The sequence below is a fragment of the Malus sylvestris genome, chromosome 1, assembly GCF_916048215.2.
Source record: "Malus sylvestris chromosome 1, drMalSylv7.2, whole genome shotgun sequence".
In the NCBI taxonomy this organism is placed as follows: domain Eukaryota; kingdom Viridiplantae; phylum Streptophyta; class Magnoliopsida; order Rosales; family Rosaceae; genus Malus; species Malus sylvestris.
This window is the reverse complement of record NC_062260.1, coordinates 1,006,955-1,024,375: the sequence shown is the minus strand read 5'-3', so window position 1 is coordinate 1,024,375 and position 17,421 is coordinate 1,006,955. Positions and strand designations below refer to the sequence as shown.

General features: G+C 38.0%; 1 protein-coding gene across 1 annotated transcript in view; it reads right to left on the bottom strand.

Annotated features, from left to right (window-relative positions):
• Positions 1-6,609: 6,609 nt before the first annotated feature.
• LOC126621098 (uncharacterized) overlaps positions 6,610-17,421 on the bottom strand; it is a 62,459-nt gene continuing 51,647 nt past the window's right edge. Inside the window, exon 2 of the mRNA XM_050289491.1 lies at positions 6,610-8,341. Within this exon, the coding sequence (XP_050145448.1) occupies positions 6,788-8,341 (1,554 nt within the window). The 3' untranslated portion in view covers positions 6,610-6,787. The remainder of the gene's footprint in view (positions 8,342-17,421) is intronic.

The window sequence follows — 17,421 nt, the reverse complement described above, 5'->3', positions numbered from 1 at the left end:
TTGCCGCAAGTCCCTAAGGCCCCCAATCTGTCCAATTCGGCCAATAAGGGTAAGAATGTGTCCAATTCAGTTCATACTAATGTTTTCCCTTCAAATGTGCCTTTTCCTAGTAGGTTCATGCAAACGAAGAAAGAAGAGGCAGAAAAGGATATCCTTGAAACCTTTAGGAAAGTTCAAGTTAACATACCTTTGTTAGATGCAATCAAGCAAGTTCCGAGGTATGCTAAGTTCTTGAAGGAGTTGTGTACCACTAGGAAGAGGATGTCGACTAAGGAAGTGGTAAAGGTAGGTGAGAATGTGTCCGCCATCTTGCAACGCAAACTACCTCCCAAATGCAAAGATCCAGGTAGCTTTACCATTCCTTGTGTCATTGGGAACACTAGATTTGAATCTACCATGCTTGATTTAGGTGCTTCTATAAATGTTATGCCATATTCCATTTACGCATCTATGAACTTAGGAGCATTGAAAAATGATGGGGTAATAATACAATTGGCCGATAGATCTAACGCCTATCCAAAGGGAGTTTTGGAAGATGTTCTTGTGCAGGTTAATCATTTAGTTTTCCCGACGGATTTCTATGTCCACGAAATGGATGAATCGGACCATGCTCCTTCGCTGCCCATTCTACTTGGAAGGCCATTCATGAAGACGGCCCGGACGAAGATTGACGTGTATAGTGGAACTTTGTCCATGGAATTCGATGGGGAAGTTGTTAATTTTAATCTTTCTGATTCCATTAAATACCCTAGTGAGGACCATTCATGTTTTTCTATTGATATAATTGACTCTTTGGCGCAGGGATATCTCGACGATTTGAATGACGATGCGCTTGAAAAAGTCATTACACGAGGCATGGAACTCACAATCAAGGGGGCAGATTCTAGTGTAACCCACGGCATACATGGACTAGGCCATGCCGTGCCCCCTAGTGAAGAACTGATTGAAGTTATGGCTGCCCTTGAGTCCTCACCTAAGCTTGATGGTAAGTATACTAACCGTGAGTCCATTCCCATTTCGACTAACAAATTGCTTCCATCCATAATTCAGGCACCTATCCTTGAACTCAAGCCTTTGCCAAGCCATTTGAAGTACATTTTCTTGGGAGAAAATGAAACACTACCTGCCATCATTTCCTCCTCCCTCACGGCACAAGAAGAGGAGAAACTAGTGCGCGTCTTGAAAGAATTCAAATCTGCCTTAGGTTGGACATTGGCCGACATCAAAGGTATAAGCCCTACGACTTGTATGCATCACATATTTCTTGAGGAGGGGGCCAAACCAACTCGAGAGGCTCAACGCCGTCTCAACCCTCCTATGATGGAAGTTGTGAAAAAGGAGATCATAAAGCTTCTAGATTGTGGGGTTATCTATCCAATCTCAGATAGTAGATGGGTTTCGCCCGTTCAATGCATACCAAAGAAATCCAGAGTGACGGTGGTAGCTAATGCCGAGAATGAGCTTGTCCCTCAACGTATTCAAACCGGTTGGAGGGTGTGCATTGACTATAGGAAGCTAAACACCACCACGAGGAAGGACCACTTCCCATTGCCGTTCATTGACCAAATGCTTGAGAGGTTAGCGGGTTATGCTTTCTATTGTTTTCTTGATGGTTATTCTGGTTATAATCAAATTGTCATTGCACCCGAGGACCAAGAAAAAACCACTTTTACAAGCCCATTTGGTACATTTGCATATCGTCGCATGCTAAAGAGGCGAAATGTTCGAATCTTTATTCTTTTGGAAAGAATAAAGGATCACAAAGTTGTTGAGGTTAATTCACTTAGATGTTAGTGGCACTTGTCCACAACATAATACTACTCATGTTGGATGACATTCACCGAAGATCACCCTCGGTTGGACTATAGTTTATTTTAAATAAACACAAGTCCGAATACTTTGCAAAAGGTTTCAAAGAATTCAAGAAATGTAAGTTGATGAGTAAGACATCTAAAGTAATTACCTCCTTAGATTTGATCCAAGGAAAAGTAACACTTTAGATGAGTTTCCTTGATAGATATCAAGGAAAATAGCATCATAAGATAATGAATTTCTCCATTAGGAGAAGAACGAACTTAAATAAGATTTGGTTCGTTAGAAGTTATCTATTACCCATATATAGGATATATATACTTCTAAAACAATATGATTGTCAATTAGAAGATCTTCCAAAATTTTCATAACTCCATAAGATGTAGTTGGAAAGAAAGACAAATCTTAAGCATGTTAAGATTTGGGGTTGTGTGCTAAAAGCAATATTTGTTTGATAACAATCTTGTGGGATATCCTTAAATTAACTTTTGGATATCACTTCTATAAACCAACTAACAAATGTTGTTTTGTTGGGTAGTTCATTGTAATCCTACAATGTAATTTGCCTAAGAGCAAATGAACGATAGATAGAACTCAAAAGAATAGGTTCTTTGTGAGACAAGAAAGTAATCAACAAATATAACAACCTAGTTCCTATACCAAAAGCTCCAAGGTAGTCGAGAAGGATTTATAAACATCCTCAGTTGAATGGTTTGAACTTTACTATGTCATAGAGTTACACCTCTTAATTCGAAAGAAATAAGAATGAAAATCCTTATGACTACATTGAGTGTATATATGATATATACTCAAGGAAATGGTAAAATACCATTTGACCCGAAATAATGAAACCTTCATAAGCTAATTGGTAGCTTAAGGTGACTACAATCAAAGAGAATGGTTGACTTTGAAGAAACCATCTTTGAGATAGTCTTGGTTTCAATTAATTCGAAGATTGCTGGCTACAACTAAATGGTAATTCAATGTTTGGACATAATATGGGTTTCCGAAACCATTATTAAGATAGTCTTAATAACATATGTCTAAAACTATGAATCACAAGACATGTAAGTTGTAGAGATCCATCCATCATGAATCTTAGCAAGCTAGTGGGAGCTATAAGCATCTTATGAGAAAAAGGATCAAATCGTTTGCTTTCTCATAAAGATGTAAATGAATCTTTTGTTTACTAGGTTTACAAAAGATTAGTTGGAGTTTATCATGTTCCTAAAATTTAAGTATATATATATGATATATTAATTTTGGAAATGAAATGAAAAACTTCTTGGTTAAAGTTATGACTTTAAAACATTATATGAAGATAGAATGTATATGGGAGTTAATCATGTTCCTAAAATATAAATATATATATGATATATTAATTTTGGAAATGAAAAGAATACTTCTTCATTAAAGTTATGACTTTAAGCATTCTATAACGATATAATGTCTATGGGAGACATAGTCTATAAACATGGGATGGAAATCTATAATGATAGATTTTAGGATATAATTGGATTATATCAAGCCCTAAATAATAGACAAGAGATGCTAGGAAGTTTCTCATATGATGATAAACTTCAATCAAATGGACAACTCTAGTAAGACTAAAAAGTTGCTCTTCTCAAAGAGAACGTACTCTTTGACTCCCAAAGAAATAATGCGTAAATAGAATCCTTTATGCATACGCAGAAAGGTGATTTATGTATTTCATATTGTATGAAAAACATTGATATGAGTTGTACCTAGAACAGGTACAAGACGATGTCAGTGCAAGCCCAGGATCAGAACCATGGCAACTGTCAAGTGAATCCTTAAGTATTTAAGAAATACTAAAGGATAAATTCCTCAAAGATCGAGGAAGAATTAGAGTAACGTAATGGAAGCGTAAATGTATTAGATTGTGAATCTAATCCATCATTGGATGTTTCTTCATTATGAATGAAGAGATAAATAGATATCTCTTTATTATGACTAAAGAGATATTTGGATGGAAACATTAAAAGTAATGACTTTAGTGTGTTCCATTATGAATGCAAAATATATTGCCATATAGAAGCTTACAACAATGTTGTTTGGATGGGAAAGTTCATTTATGAACTCTCTATTCGGTTCCAACCAAAAAGTGTATGACACTAATGGGGCGATAGCTCAAGCCAGGGAATCAAGGTCTCATCAAGGTCCGAACTCAAATGAGAGACTGAACCACATGATTGAGAATCATGTATAATGGTGACGTCGTTATTCTCAAGGTTGCTTCTATGGATAACATATAGATATCCATTGTCTAGGCCTACTATTCAGCCATTTATGAAATGACTACATAAGAGGTATCATCACTGATGACCAAGCTGATTGGCTCTAGTGCAAGTGGGAGATTGTTGGAAATGTGCCCTAAAACCAATCATATGATGATACTTTACGGACATTTCACATGTTAAACTAATCTAGTTTAACTATAAAGGGCAAAGATTATTGTTTGAGACGTTTCATATAAATGTTATATGCTTAAACGATAAAGTCCAAGGAATATGTGATTGGGAGAATATGATCTAAAGAAGTTAGATTCATGAGACAATTCTTTCGTAGACACATCCTAAATGTTCCTGATCATAGGATTGCCAATTGGGCATTGACAGTCCGTTAAGATGAGTACGTATTGTGTCTTCTCTCAGGGAGAGTGACTAGTCTCGAGTAATTGGTGTGTGTGACATCACGTCAAGTACGTAGGTGCTCAATAGAGAATGAGTTCACTGAACACGATCAACGAAGAGTTCTCATATTCATGTCACATGAGAACTCATGGTTGGGATAATGCAAAGTAGTCCTTTGACCTGAGGCATCACAGTTGTCTTGTGGTTAAGTCCTTGATCTTTGATTATGTCAAAGTCACCCCATCGGGGTGTCCATGGCATCATTGGGGTTAAGCCACTTAGTCATGGAGACAAGTGAATACGCAACAAGGGATCTCTAACCTTCAAACCGTTTGAGGGAGAATACTCTATGATATGATTTAGAACCTCTGGCCAGAGTATGAATGAGATTTAGGAAAGCGTTCCAAATCACATTCAAGGTAATCATATAAGCACACGAATCACATTGGATAGTAGACATGAATAAATAAACTATCAAACCAAACAATGTGGTCAAGAGTATTAGATTACAGAAAGACCGTATTGCATTTGTAATCCTAAACTGAATAGGTTCTCCACTTCTTCTGTTTAGCTTGGGTAACAATGATATGCTGCTAGGTGTCACTCATGGTTTGTGGAAGCCCTAAACGTGTGTAATCACTAAAGGGAGAATTGAAAGTAAGTTTCAATTCACAATCGATGTAAAATGGTTTTAATCGCCCACTGCCTCGCTAAAAGGAACCTAATGGATCGTACATCGTGTAAGGTGGAGATTGAAGAAACAATGGAGATGAGTAAGAATAATTAAATGGTTTAATTATTTATGGCAATGATTAATTAATATGTTAATTAATCAAACGAATAAGTTCGTTAAAGACCTCGGGATAGTTTTGGGCCTCAAGGCCCAATGGGCTTCGAACGTCAAGTCCATTGACTTAAGTTGTATGACAACTTAATTCACAAAGGCCCAAAAGCCAAAACAAAACCCCATGCCTGGCCATTTAGAGGAAGGGTAGTGAACTTGCTTTAATTACAAGTTTGCCACTCAAATGAATAAAGGTATAAATATGACTTTATAGCCAAAATTCATTAGGGTTTCTTTTGGAGAAAATTGGTGAGAACTTGTCTCTCATTTTCTCTCTAAAGAGGCCGGCCCCTTGGAGGGTGTATCTAGCCATACTAACTACTCCAAGGTCACTCATTTCTTCTCCAATCTAACCTTGGTGAAGATACTTAGAGGTTCTCAATTTTGGGAACTTGGAGAAACCTTTTCATCCATCCAAATCCATAGATTTTAGATGCAAGGAATGAAGGCCCTCTCTTTGGGTGATTAGCCTTTGCTTATGCAAAGAGGAATCTACAAAGGTATGATTTCAACTCACTTTGTTTTGAGTTGAGTTTTGGTTCACCAATCTACCAGGCTTTGAATTTCTTGGTTAATGTTTTTTTTTTGAATGCATGCAAGCATGATTCCGCCTTTTAATTGTTAAATGCATGCTTTAGATGTTATTCAAATGAACATGTTTTCACAAAATAATCCTTCAAAAAGCTTCACCAACAAAAGCTTCACCCACAAAATCTTCACTCATAAAAGCTTCACTAACAAAAGCTTCACCAACAAAAGTTTCACCAACAAAAGCGTCCCCCAGCACAAAATCTTCACTCACAAAAGCTTCCCCCACCTACAAAAGCTTGACCCACAAAAGCTTGACCTACAAAAGCTTGACCCACAAAAGCTTCACCCACAAAAGCTTCACCTACAAAAGCTTGACCCATAAAAGCTTGACCCACAAAAGCTTCACCTACAAAAGCTTGACCCACAAAAGCTTCACCTACAAAGCTTCAACACAAAAGCTTCACACTATCTTGATCAAGATAGTGTGAAGCAAAATCAATTCATGGTGCCCAACAAAGCTTCAACCTTAAAGCTTCAACTACAAAGCGTAAATATATATTATTTTTTTTCGGAAATTTGAAAATTAAAAAATTTGAAAAATCTAACTAAGGCATGGCCTCATTAAGATTTGTATCCACATTAATGCATAGTTTGATACCCTACTCTTATCGCTAGGTGCAAGAGTTTGATTGCCATCACTTTATGTACGAGAAATTGGCAATTTAACCTCCGAGTTGTTTTGGTGCAATTTGAATGGGAGAACCAACATTGAAGACACAAGTAGTATATTGTCAAGCAAGGAGTATAAAGTTATAAACCAACCATCTAAAATAAAAACACGAACAAAGTGCCAGCACAATCACACTGGCTATAAGGGAAAGAAGAGGGAGAGAGAGAGAGAGAGCAAATAATTGAAAGAAGCAGACTAAAAACTAACTGAGTCGAGTCAGTCGCACACAGCCAGGTTCTCATACTCTTTGCCAGAGATGGCTGCTTCCATGACATGGTACGGGCCAACTTCCCCATTGCTATCCAAGAACAACTTCAACAAGTTGTCCGAGAAGCCATCCAGGGTGCTCACCCCTGGTCGCCTACAAGGCGCCACGGGAGTCCCCCATGACTGGAGCTTCCAATACACAATCTGCGGCACCGCATCTTCGTACCCTTTCGCCTTAAACTTGTTTTGTATTGCCTCATAATCAGACTCCGCCAGGTCAATGGTTTGGAAGTCGGTCAACACCAAGACCTTCTTAATCATCTGATCCGGCCTCAAATTCCCATCCACAGCTACCTCGAGAATCAGATCAAACACTTTGCCAAGATCAATTTCCAGGGCGCAATGCATCCTCCTCACAAACGCGCACTTGGACTTAAGATCATCATCGCCCTGCGGTGTGGCCAAATTGTGCAGCTGAGGGTTCGGACTGAAATTGATCACCTTTCCTTTCCACGGCTCTTCACTCAGTTGGGACGCCAAGACTGACAAGGCCACCGACACATTCATGTGGGCCACTGTAGGCGAGACGTTACACACGGCCAAGCAGTTGCTCAACTTATTGCCCTGCTTCAAGTAGATGTCCTCCACCATTCTCCTCCACTGAAGCTCAGCTGCTTGCCCGACATCCTCATCATCCACATACCCTATGATGTCATGTGGGAGGAGAGCGCCGGGCTCAATGGGCTGGCCGAGGCCGCCTTTCAACTCATCCAAATACTTCTTAACGGGGCAGAATCCTCGATGAGTGAGCGAGGAGTTAGAGAGCAAGAAGTTTGTCAAGGGCACCAGCACCTCCGTCCGGAGGCGAGCTCGGACTCTCTGGGCGTAATCAAGGCTTTGGTATTCCTCCTCCGGGCATGATTCTTCTCGGGGGAAAAGAATCCTGGCAATGCTTTCGCAGAGCAGAGTGGAGCGGTCCAGGGAGGAGCCGATGGGAGGGCAATACAACGCTGCTGAGCTTATGTCCATGTAAGGCTGCTGCTTCAAGTTTCGCATATCAGAGCGCAAGTGGTCCGCAAAGAGATCAGAAACCCGGTCGAGTAAGAAGCGATAATCCGAGTCACGCTCGTACCTGTCACGGGCTCGTGCAAGGCGGTTGAGAATCTGGACGAAGTCATCCATAGTCCCGACCGACTCGGTAAACTCGCCGGCGATAGAGGCGGCGTTGCAGGCAAGAGTCTTAGGGTGGTTGCGGTGGAGCCATAAGGCGGCACTGTAGAAGGCTTTTTCATCAGATTTTCCGAGATCATTCGAATCGTCCCGTAGGTTACAAATGAGCTTGAGGGTGGTGAGGGGATTGTGGGACCAGGCCATCGGTAGCACTTGGTTGAGATATTTATAGGCCGTCCGCGTCTGGGTGGCTGGGTCTGGTTGGACTTGGACGCCAAAATACAGATCAAGGCAAGGGTCCCCCATGGATTGGGGTTGTTTGCGCAGATCTGCGTCTGAAGGCGGGGGAGGACGAAGAAGAAGATCAGCAGCAGCGGTTGTATAATTGCTTGCCTTCACAACCGAGGGGAGGATTTTTTTGGCAGGATTCGTTATCATCATCTTCCTGGTTACTTTGTTTTTGTTTTTTTGAAACCGGTTTTGTTCGCAGGGTCGGGGGGTTGGGTGTTTCTTTGTTACTAGGTAGTATGGAATACCACGACAACCACGACAATTGAATGACGTAGATCCCGGAAAACCAAACTATTAAATGGCCATATCAGTATCAGCCGTGAGAATGCAATAATCTATTGTCATCTATAAATAAGGGAAGAATAAACGAACAACTAGAATGTGATTAGGTTTCCTTAATAATAATGACAACAAACAAACAACTAGAATGCGATTAGATTTCCTTAATAATAATAATAACAACAAACAATTAGAATGTGATTAGATTTCCTTAACGATAATAATTAGAATGCGAATGGATTTCCTTAACAATAATAACAACAAACAAGTATTAGAATGCGAATGGATTTCCTTAACAATAATTAGAATGCGATTAAATTATCAAGTCTTACATTTCAAGAAGTTGAATCCACGGAGAATAATATTTTAGTTAAACATCTGCAAGAAGAGCTTAGAAACTTTGTAAGTTTTGTTGTCGATGTTTTCTTTCTAATGAATAAAATTGTTTCTTCCTATTGAATCTTCAGGTTCTCTATGAAGTTGATTGATGATCATTCTTAATTAGCTCTTTTTTTTTACAAAAAAATCTTCAGCCCTCGGAAGATTAATTTTTGGTTTGGCGGTTCATAAAATTCTGAACATTAATGATTAAGTAGCCAATCTGTCTGTATATGTTCGATGGTGCATGCATTGTTAGTTTGGTAATGTGATTTGGGTCATTTGGCCTAGGGGTAAGGAGTATATTGTTATGCGTAGTTGTGGTAGTTTGAGTTTTGCCTCATCAACCTTTTATATTTCAGCATAGATTTTGTATTATTATAGAAGATGAAGAAGGGTAAAAGTTTATCATTTGGTATAAAAGAAATTGTAGAATTCTGAACAAAAAGAAAATTTTTAAAATACTTTGGGCGAGAATATTTTCTTTTGTGTTATTAGGCGGTTTCAAGTTTGAACAGATTTCGAGAAGCTCCCGTTTGAAAGAGAGTTGTGCATGACAGATATTAGTCTAGAAATCATTCTCTTGACTAGATATGTCCCTCCTTTGACTACCCTGCATTTCTTGTGTATTTCAATAACATTTTCTTTCTAAATTCCTAGGATGCTGAAGTAAGGGAAGCAAGAAAGCTGAAGTCAGCTCATGAAAATGTTGAGTTATTGAAGGAAAAATTGTTGGAAGAAAAGAGCCGTAGAGAGAGGGTAGAAGCAGAGTTATCCAAACGACAAGAATTACAGCTTAGTATGAAGAAGTTGGAGGATGAATTGACTTCTTGGAAGTTGATCATTGAAGACATTCCAGGCGTGTCATGTTCTGAGGATTTACCAGTTAAATTCGCATCATTACAAAAGTATGTGAATAGCTCATTTCAGTCCTTTGAACCAGCATTGTTAGATCATTTAGACGAATGAATAAATTCATAAGCAGAGGCCTAAACAGTGAGGCTTTCCTTGATGCATCTTATTCTTCTTCCATTGACAGATTGATGTGCAACTACAGCTGAATCCAGCGATTCCTTGACCCTTTTCTTCTTGAAAATCATCTCATTTCCTTGCGGGGTGATTTCAGCAGGCGCCTTATTGTACATTGTCCCCCAATCATCAACCTCACTACCGTCCTTTGAATTCCGGACCTGCCATACACACCGCAAGCAATAGGCAATAGGCATAACTAGCAAAAATGCCCGCGCGTTGCTGCGGGACTTGAATTCACCAGCCTTAACCACATGAATAAGACAGTTAACCTGAAAAAAGAATTCAACATAATCATGAATGAACAAAAAGGATAAATGAGTGAACGGTGTCGGTAAGATGAGCAGTTCGGCTTTTATATACATTCAACCGAGCTGATTACAAAAGATACAGTTGCAAAAAAATGCTCTGTTTCCTGAGAAACAGAAGCAACATGCATTTAACACTTATATCGCCCTTCAAGTTAAGATGGCAAAATATATGACCTGCAGGCAAGGCACGTGGTTTAACAGCTAAACAAAAAAGCAAAAAAAGAGAGATTAAGGCATTTAAATAATTAGACGAAATAGATGGAGATTAGTAAAAAGTTGGGGAGGGAAGTGATAATCTCTACAGTGGCATTGGGCTGGCAGCCAGCCTCAGAAGTACCTCAAGAGGAAACAAATCAAACACACTGCATTAGCAATTTGATTTACGAAGCAGAATGACATATAATTCATATACTATTAAATCATTATACCGTGAGTTATTTACTACTGGTTCTCTGCAATTAAGCTTTTATGTGCAACTTCAGAATGTATTGACCCAAAAAATCCCCACGAACCCCAAACAAAACAACTAAACATGCCAATCCTAAGAACACAAACCATATCAAAAACAGTTAACCACACACATAAACACATTTATGTCTACACAGTGGCCCTTAATTAATTTATAATACGCATGAGTAAACCCTAAAAAACAAAAATCAAAGTTACAAAACTTTGAGTACAAATCAATCCAGCATGAATTTATACCACACATTCTGGCATAAAAGAAAAGAAAAATCACAACTAATATTTGAAATTAAATTCATGAAAAGCACACAAATTCAGTGAGAAGAGAATGAGAGAGAGAGAGAGAGAGAGAGAGAGATTACTCGGATAGTTCCTTTAAGCAAGGGACGCGTGACTGCATAGCACTCTTAATCTGGGACTGGATATCGTGCGCCTCCTTCAGAGGGCTCTCGCTATCTTGCGCATCCTCCACCATTACCATGAACTCCCTCTCTCTGTCTCACTCCCCCTCCCTAAAATCAAAGACTCTTTGTCAGCAAATCCCATAGATTCAGAAATCTAACCCCAAAAACTGTTATCCAGAACCTTCATGAATCACTTCCACAGAAACACACAGATCATAGTACTTTATTGATCAATTATACCAGTGCATTCATCAAATAAGCATTTCCAAAATACAGACTTAGCAGATAAACATAACCTAAGGCACAAATTCACACGGATAGAGAAAATCAAGTTCCACAACCTACGAAAACAAAGTGGCAACTGAGAGATTGTTTGAGGGATTTGAGACTGAGCTTCTTCCATAAACAACATACCTAGAACTCCCCAAGTTTTCAAATGGAAATTAAACATTTAAATAGCTCATAGTAATTTAACAATTTCTTCACTAGTGGAGTAAATAATTTGCAACCACCTATTTCCTGGTAGCATAAAATAAAAAATTCAATTTTAAAAAAGAAATGTACTTTTTAGTTCAATTTCCACAGCCATAGTAATTTATGTGGACTAAAATTAAGATTAATTAATACATCCAATCAACTGCAACTAAACAACTTATAGTAATTGAATCTGTGTTTGTGGATGTGAGAGAGAGAGAGAGAGAGAGAGAGAGAGAGTTATCTATTATAAAGCCAACCTTCTTTGAATTCACTTCTTGGTCCTCTTGTGGCTTATTACCAAAACTCTCCACTGCATTTGCAGTAATGCCCTCTGCTTCTCCTCCTGCGATAATTATCATTCCGTAAGTAAAAGGTACAAAAATATCAATTATTTAATGGTAGATATGTACTTTAGACTTTTGAAGATCCAATTCATCCTGCATCTTCTCACACTCATCTTCATGCTGAAGCTGCAAACCTGTCAGCTCAGCTTCTTGTTTGCTCCTCATTGAAGTTATTTTCTATGAAAATGATAAACTGGTTTGTAACGTAAGCATATAACACTCTAGTTAAATTAGTAGTTCCAACTTAATTCAAAGCTAAAAACGACATTAACGACCACAATTTAAGAATCCAGAAACAGTCCAAACTAACAACACACACAGAGGACAGACACTGAAAGACATATTTTTTAGAGAACCTAACTAAAAATTAAAAAAAAAAACCAAGTAAAATTTTCAGAGTTTAAAAACAGGAAACCATTACAATCTTTACAGAAACCAACTAAAATTGGAATCTGAAAAAAAATCCGCTCAATTTTAACAGCCCTGCTGCATATATTGGGTTTTTTAGGCATGAGACTACACAAATGAAGAAAACATAACATAGTTGTAAACCTTAGGCTCCATTCAGGTCAAGTGTGAGATTTCAAACACGGAGATTTACTCCATGTTTAAAAACTGCCAAATACATTGCCAACTGTTAAGAGCATGAACTACAAATCTATAAAGTAAAAAGGCTTGCAGATAAGTTTAAACGATCAACATTCAACTTATGATTGTTACTGCTTTTTAGCTGGACGTTCACATTCTAATATGGTATTATTAAAAGAGATTATAACCGCGTGTGTTCTTAAACCACCCAACACCATGTATTCATCAAATAATTAACATCTAAAGATGGAGACATGAAACACGAAACCTGCAATTAGATCCCAATCACAAAATGCCAAAAAAAATCCGAATCTAACCATCCCTATACTAACAGCCCATTCGAGCAGCTATTAGCACCTAACCCGCTACTTTGGCAACCCACCAACCCGCCACACCATCATGTCCCATCCCCTCTCCACCACTCACTATATCTCTCACCTTTCTTTCTTGACATTGCAATCGGTGCACACAAACACCAAGCCAACCATTGCCAGCCTTTGTCTAAAAGTGGACAAAATCCCATAGGTCCTGGCAGAGGACCTAGCTAAATCTCTCTCCCACTCAGTCGAACCCGTAGCTACCATCTCTCTCCAATCTGTCAGTCCCTCTGTCCCCCTCTTCTCCTCCCCCCAACGACCCTCTGACCGATGCATCACCTACAGCCACACCCAGCCGCACCCGAGTCAAAAATCCCAGCGATCCTCTCCCTCCAACCTGTCAACAAATTATGGATTCCGAGGATGTATCTTGAAAACTCAGATACACATGATTAAAATTAGTAGATATTAAGGACGTGTACTTAACAACAGTTTTAGTTTTTTAAATTAATACCCTAAATCTTACATTCAAACTCATTTCGAATGCAAACGAAAAGTAAATGATAAGTCCCGAGCCTTTCTTTCTAGCCTCAACTCAACTCAAGTTCCCAACTTTCACCTTCCAATACAAAGAAACTAACGCATCAATCTGCAATTTCGCAAACATATAATTCGACTAACGAAGTTCTGTGTCCACTCAAATGCACATATTTGAGCTCAATCAAACTTAAATTTGAAATAAATAGTGATGAAAGATCAAACATTTATACCTAGCTTAGGATCCAAACCAATCTCCTTTTTCGCCTCCCTCGTCGCCGTGTCCCCCTCATCTGTTTTCCCACCCGGCAAAGAAACTTCACCTGCGGAAACACAGAACCAAAAATTAAAAAACCAATCTTTCCCATTTCCATTTTATCAATTTCCTCAATTTTTCCCATTTCCAGAAAAATGAGCAAGAAGCTTAAGCAAGAAAAAATCATATTTTCAACAACCAAAACCCAATACCCATTTAATCATACACGAACGAAAAATCTAAACACAGAGTCACAGATTAACGAACTGAAAACCCAAAAAAAAATAAAGGAAACTGACCTTACTTAAGAACAATACATAGAACAGAGAGATGCATCCGCAAAATGAGAGAAAATGAAACAAATAAAGGAACTCCCAAAACCAAATAAAGGAACCCTCAAAACCTGACCTAACAGTGCAACAAAATCCGGAAATAATTCACAGCAAAAAGGCAGAAAGGATGACAATCTATGCTAACAGTAAAGAATCGAATTAAAAATTGAACTTAGCTTTCGAAATCCAGCCACTCATCCGACATGCAAAAGGGAACGGACGATCGAGAGTGAATCATGGACTGAGGGACCTTACTCGACCCATCATTGGAGCTACTTTTGTAGCTTTTGGGAGAATAAAATTGAATGTGAAAGCTGCTTTTGATGTGGCCATTAAGGTGGTGCTTCAGCCACCGAAGGAAAAGAAGAAGCGGAAGAAAAATGTGAGTATTCCATGAACAAAAAAAAAAGGGTAAAAAAATCACTAAAAAGAAAAGGCACAAAAATGCAGGGTATTCCATGAAGAAAAATTCAACAATTAAATAATATAGTTGTAAACCTTAGACTCCAATCAGGTCAAGTGTGAGATTTCAAACACAGAGATTTACTTCACGTTTAAAAACTGCTAAATACATTGCTAACTGTTAAGAGCATGAACTACAAATCTGTAAAGTAAAAAGCCTTGCAGATAAGTTTAAACGATCAACTGTCAACTTATTATTGTTGCTGGTTTTGAGTTGGACGTTCGCATTCTAACATGGTATTAAAAGAGATTATAAGTGTGTGCGCTCTTAAATCAGCCAACAGCAAGCGTGGAAGGAGAAGAAAATTAATCATAATCCAGAATATATATTCGGAATATTGGTGTATAAAACATAAATTTCAAATTATATCTAAGCTAATTAAAATGCCAAACCCTTTCAAGTAAGCTTGGCAGCCACTGATCAGGGTGTGTTACAAATAAGAAAAACAAAACCAGATGAACAACCAAATGTAAGTCGTAATCTGCAGAAGATTAATACCTTCACTAACTAAATGAACCAAGAATGAAAACATCCAAGATTAATACCCTCCTGTCAACCCCCCTCTCCACCTGCAACCCATCAACCCCTCTGTGAACCATGCCTCTCACCTCTCTCTCTGCGTTCTTCCCTCTGTGCAAGCCCATACTTACCAACTCCCTCAATCAACTCTCTCTCTCTCTCTCTCTCTGCCTTCTCTGTCCGTGAATCCCTGTGCATCAATAATCTGAAAACCCAGTTCGATTTTTCATTGCTCGGATGGAGAAAATTGAGGAATGAAAGAACAAATTAGGGCTAGGACTAAAGTTGAGAGAGATGGAGAGTTGGGAGAAAGGGAGACTTTGAAAGAGAGTGAAAGAGAAAGGGCTAGAGAGAGGAGTGTGACAGAGATGAGAGGAAAACACGGGATGGGATTGCCAATCCCTGAAATCACTCTCCCTACCCCCAAATAACTGAAATCTCTCCTTCTCACACTGTCGCCCTCCCACTCACCCATGCCAGGATGGCATGGCTTTGTCTGTGCCGAAGACAAAACGAAGTGACGGGGCAGTCTCATGATAAAAAGACGATTCTACCCCTCCATCTCATCATCCTCACTGTGGGATCTGAAGATGAGATGGGCAGTCTCGTCATTCAACACAATAAAAAAATTCTGAAGCAGAGCAATCCTGGTAAAACCGTAAATATTTTGAAATCTGGTCCGAGACAAATTAACCTCCTAACTTTTAAAAACTACCTTCCAACCCAGCCCCAAATCCCACAGTTTTGTTGTAAATAAAGCAAAATCGAAGGGGGAGGAATTGACCTCAAAAGACAAAATTACCCTCCTAACTTTTAATAACTACCTTCCAACCCATCTCCAAATCACATGGTTTTGTTGTAAATAAAGCAGAATAAAAAAAAAGAACAGTGCCTGCCCTCCCCCTACTTTAGAATAGAAAAGATTTTATCATGTCAGACATGCTGATGAAAACCCCTTTAAAGCAGTCAAAATGAAATGCAATCAACTATAAATCCGTGATCAATGTGAATTGAAAAATGAATAAGCCTAGTGACATGCAAGACAAAGACCTGATACTGTTAAAAAGACTGTAAAAAGTTCCCAAAAAAAAATCTTGTTGCAGCCACAAATCAGTTAAAGAGTTCAAAGATAAGCAAGCTTGCTTAGAAGAGAATTATCTTTACACCCGGAGAACAGCATATGCAGCAAGCTAGTACTGATGAAATACTCAAAAAGGCAAAACTCATTTTCATTTCTTCCCAAAATTAAACATAAAAATGTAAAAATTGATCTGCTTCGAACTAAAAAATTCGGAAGAATGGAACTGGTAACAGAATTAATCCAACTATAGACTATACCTCGCAACAAAATATACTAATCTCAACCCAACATCCTTATTTCTATAGATAATCTACCACCGTGTTTACCCTCCCTCTCTCTCTGTTGCTAAATTGAAAAGGTCATGTTTCTGTTTTTGAAAGATGCAATTACATTGCAGAAAACGACATGTTATAAAAATTGAAAAAAAAAAAGAAAAAGAGAAATCCCAGATTAATGCATGCAAACAAAAAGAAATGAGTAACGAAATTAAAATGTTTGGAAGTAAATCACGAAATCTCCTCAATTTTTTTTTCTAGAGTTATAACAATACATTATATTTGCAATTGCACAACCATGAATAACAAAACAAACAAAATATAAGAACAGGATCAAATTCGAATTTTTTTTTCCACCAAACAAATCATCATATCAAGCAACTTATTTTGTTCATATTCAATTTTTGACATAAACTCACTGTCACTGAACAAAATATACTTTGTAATGGACAACGGAACACCCTAACTTATGCAACTTTACAATCCACCATCCCTATTTGTTAATATAATTTCAGCTATATCTATATCTTCCCCCTTTTTCTCAGTAAACAAAAAAAATCCATCTTCCTTTTTTCACAGCTATAATAGACAAAATTGTGCCCAAGTTTAATACACACAAATTTAAATTTAAATGTCCACAAATGAATCACCAATTAAGAAGTCGAGAAACAAATAACCATAGTTTCTTAATTTCCTTCTAAGTTAAAGCAATAGACATTGTCAAGGTTTTTCAATTTGCTTTTAAGTTATACCAACAGATTAACCCACAACCACAGAGAGCAAAACAATAAATGTAAGAGTAGAATGAACACCACATTTTTCTGCTGCGCGATTACAAATTGCATGAATAATTATGTTAAAAAGACTACCAAAGTTAAATGGAGAACAATCGGCATATTTCTAATCTTCACCCATATGAACATGTTGGAAAAAAATTGATTAAAGTCTATGTTTAAACATCAATACTTAGTGAATTACTAAATCATGAGGAAATGAAAGGTTTGCAATTAGGTGCAAGAAAACCCATCAGGCCAAAATGCTAAAACAATACTAAAAAATACAGACCACAGTTTTTAAATTGATAAGAAATGATAACATTATAAACAACCAACCACACATTCTTGAAC